Below are 3,910 nucleotides of genomic sequence, written 5' to 3' on the forward strand. Positions count from 1 at the left end.
GTCCTTTCCAATCTCTAACATTCTGTGATCCTGATGAACATGTTTACAACACAATACTATTTCTTTACCTAACCCTAGAGTCATGCGGATTAGAGATAAACTGTGCTCACTCAATTTACACACTTCCAAATGACAGAATGGGAGTTCACTCAAAAAAAAGGTTTTGGCATTCATTTTTAGAATTGACTACAGATATATTTTTATTTTAAAAAAAAAAGAAGAAAATAAAATGAAAGCTAGAAGCAGCATCACTGTAGGTTAATATAAAACTCACCAACAAACCAATTGAAGTTAAGCTAATATTTAGCTCTTGATTGTGCAGTCCAAAGCTTCCTGCAACTTCAACAACTATCTGTAGACAAGTACATGGCATTGTTGGAAGAAAGTCTGTCACAACCAACTGAAGACACTGGAATGCAGTCCGTATTAAGGACTCTCTTAAAAAACAAAGCAAAAACAAAACACACACACATACACTCATTTAAAATTTCTTCAAGAACACAAGAATATTTTGAATACAATACCTCAAGAAAGAGCATTATAAAAAAAAAGAAAAAAATCATTTAATGTTTTTGAGACGAACTTGCAACATTTTAAATGTTTCAATGGCAGAGTTTTTGGAGATACAACATTAAGTTGAAGCTTCAAATTCTGATGAAGTATTTTAGTCCATGCTAACTATCTAGTGAGGTGTCTCCAGCGGTCCTCAGCTAGTTTTATATAGTAAAGTCCACCTCTCTGTTCTAGAGTTTTAGGACTTGTTAGTTCAAATGTGTCAGATAAAGTGTTCCAAAAAAAGCCACAATGGACAAAACAAAGCTTAAACTTAAGCATGATAAGCTTCCAAAGAGTAAGCCGTTCTGAACAATTTCTTGTATTAGCAGTTACAAATTACTTGAAGTATGCCAAACAGGTGGACAAAATGTATTTTTATTTATTAGGAAAGATGCATGCTAATGTAATCTTACTTGCTTCAATACTATATTATGTTAAACAAAATCTTTTCAAGGCATCTGCTATTAAAGATTTTTAATAAATACTTTACCTTCAGAATTAAATTCTGAATACAAGGAAAACAAAAATGTAGTATGGAAAAGGTTTGTGAGAAGGAGCTCTCAGAAGCAGCAAGGTCATCTATAACAAAAACCTTGTTTAGTGAGAGACAAAATGCAGGAATCAAAAGGAGTGGTGGAACGTAGATAATAAAAAAATAGAGAAGCTGCATTTAAATTTCACTACAGGGGTTTTTCTTAATTCCAAAAGTTTGTAATACAGAAACTTAGTGCCGTTCAGAAAAAATTCAGAATATAGATGCGTCAGTTACATATCTCAGAATCCTAAATAAAACAACAATTTTTTCAATTAATTCAAAATGCAAATCAGAGGTGGGCCATTTCCACCGTATCGTAACAGCCAACACAATATGGAAGTCAGAGGAACACACAAGAAACTTCACATGGACAATAATGGTGTAAGTAATAATTCTCTAATATGATGCATACTGCAGAGAGACATCCATCCTACCACATAAGGTCAAAGGATTTATCATTGCTACACTCATGTAGGAAATGCTCACACAGTACTTTCCCCCATATTCGTTACAGGATTCTATAAAGTGAAATGTACCCAAAACTACTGCAGTTCCCTCTCCACTACAAAGTTCCAGAGGTACGTGACCTTCAAGGACTCCAAGAGAGAAGAGAAGGAGGCAGGAAATGAAACTATAGTTAACCCACTCAGTTCGAAGAGCTGAGTTAAGGGGAAAGTAACCTCTCTTTCTAATCTTCAAATGTGAGGCCACTAGAACAAATTCAAAACAGTTCATGTCCCAATTAGTGTCACACACTATTACGTGTTTAGAGGAAGGTTTCAAAGTCCTTCATGCAAGTGGCAACAGCAATACATCTCTTCAAAATGTGAAATTGTCCTTAATGTTACAGGCAGCCACCCAAAAAGTAAATATAAATGTAAAAAACTTAAGCTCAGCTCAAAAATTTAAGATAATATAGGGCTTTATCTATCCTTAAAACAAACAGGGGCATCCCATCGAAAAATTCTTCAAAGATAGACTTCTTTTTGTTTGGCAGGCTAGTACCATACAATCGAGAAGTGACTGAAGTATCACTGGCTCTCAAAATAGCATCTTCTGGATTTATAGCAGCCTGGCAAGAAGTTCTCCTGGAAGGTAAATGGATTTCTGCCCTGGAATCCAGGATGTTCACTGACCAGAGGGAAGATACTTGTGAAGAAAGTCTCATGGTCAATAAGTTTATATTTAAAAGGATGATGATACAAGGTTTGCTTAATATTTTTTCCTACTGTAGTTGATATGATGTGGGCAAACAGTGCTATGTAGTTGAAGAAAAGTAGATTACTCTATATGCTTTGTAGGAGGAGACTAAGATATAACTCAAGATCTTAGTAACATCTTGAGATATCTGCCAGTGAGGTATGGGTTTGAGATGTAAAAGGGATCTGAAGACTGTCTTGAGAAGGAATCTGTGTTGGTTCTCATCCATCAACAACAACAGTGAAAATCAAAAGGCATGTAGGAACCACAAAACACATTGCACCATGTGTGGAAACAGGAATTACCAAAGGAAGCATGGTTACCAAAAAGAGGATGCTCACAACCAAGAATGCCAACATCCTTGGGGATTTTGGTGGGTGCTACTGCCAAAGCAAGCAATACTGGTACAAGAGCAAAATCCTTCAAGCATGTGAAGGGGCTTTAGGAGGTCTTCACATGGCCAGAAGACAGAAGCTAAGGTAGGGCAAAAGGAGAGATAGGCCAAGATTAATCCTTCTGACACCAGAGTTATTTGATGACCTATCCTGGTGCTAGTCTTGACCTAGCACCAAAGGAGGAATAATATGGTCTAAGTGTGTGGGTACAGTTCTTGGTGCTTACAGTTCTAGGGTCAGATGTTCATTTCACAAAAACTCCTTGCAACTTCACCTCTCACTTTCCCTTGTAGTCTAGAGGACCAGTCCAGTAACATTCCCTCTCTGTTGGCAACAGAGTCAGCTGTGTTAGTCAGTCAATGGATTCGCCCACAGCAAGTAAATAATCTTCCATCCTTGTGCTACCAGTGGCCATTTAGGGAGGAAGGCTTCAACAAAAAGAGAGAATGTTCAGAAGATGACACACACACTAGAAACTATCCAAAGATTTAAGAAGAAAAAGAAACAACAGAGGAACTGTGAGCAACCGCTAAGTCACACAGAATTATCTGCAAGCATCAGAGATGTGTCCAGCAGATGGCTAAGATCAAATGAATTGGCACAAAGACTACTTCTCAGTGTATACTGCATGCTGACCACAGGAGAGGGTAGAGTAGAACCATACTCTAGTCTTCTTAAACATAAATTCAGTAAAATAAAAATGTGCTAGAAGAAAAATTTAAAACTGTATTTTTCTTGAGTAAAATTTTTCACAAAATTATGGCTATTATCAAAGTGGCTACTAAAGTAAGAAAATAAAAGCTGAATTCTCTCTACTGTTCTTATCTTACCTGATTTTAAAATTTTATTTCCATCACTTACCCCTGATCACTTCGGATTGCTCCCATGACTCCAAGCACCAATGGCCAACCAGGTCCTAAGCTGTCACCCTGACTTTGCAAAATCTGTAGCACACACTCCAACTGCTTGATCCTGATATCGGGATGACTAATGTTTGACAGTTCCTTTAGTGGAGTCAATAAAAGCAACTGCAGTCTCTAAAAGTAAACAATAAAGCATATTAAGGATGCTGAAATTTAACTGATATTTAATATTTTTATGTATAATAAGTGAAAACATACAGTACTAATTGAAGATCCATTAAATGAATTCAGTAACTCATACATTAAATGCCCAAATTCAGTGTCAGATTGACCTTGCCAAGAACAGTTTATAAAGGAACTCA

At 36.5% G+C, this 3,910-nt stretch overlaps 1 protein-coding gene across 1 annotated transcript in view; it reads right to left on the minus strand.

Moving 5' to 3' along the window:
* Positions 1–274: 274 nt before the first annotated feature.
* LOC104462631 (protein MON2 homolog) overlaps positions 275–3,910 on the minus strand; it is a gene marked incomplete at both ends in the record, with an annotated part of 14,299 nt that continues 10,663 nt past the window's right edge. Inside the window, 2 exons of the mRNA XM_010074639.1 lie at positions 275–437; positions 3,547–3,722. Of these exons, the coding sequence (XP_010072941.1) occupies positions 275–437; positions 3,547–3,722 (339 nt within the window). The remainder of the gene's footprint in view (positions 438–3,546; positions 3,723–3,910) is intronic.

The sequence above is a fragment of the Pterocles gutturalis genome, unplaced genomic scaffold (assembly GCF_000699245.1).
Source record: "Pterocles gutturalis isolate BGI_N339 unplaced genomic scaffold, ASM69924v1 scaffold32202, whole genome shotgun sequence".
In the NCBI taxonomy this organism is placed as follows: domain Eukaryota; kingdom Metazoa; phylum Chordata; class Aves; order Pterocliformes; family Pteroclidae; genus Pterocles; species Pterocles gutturalis.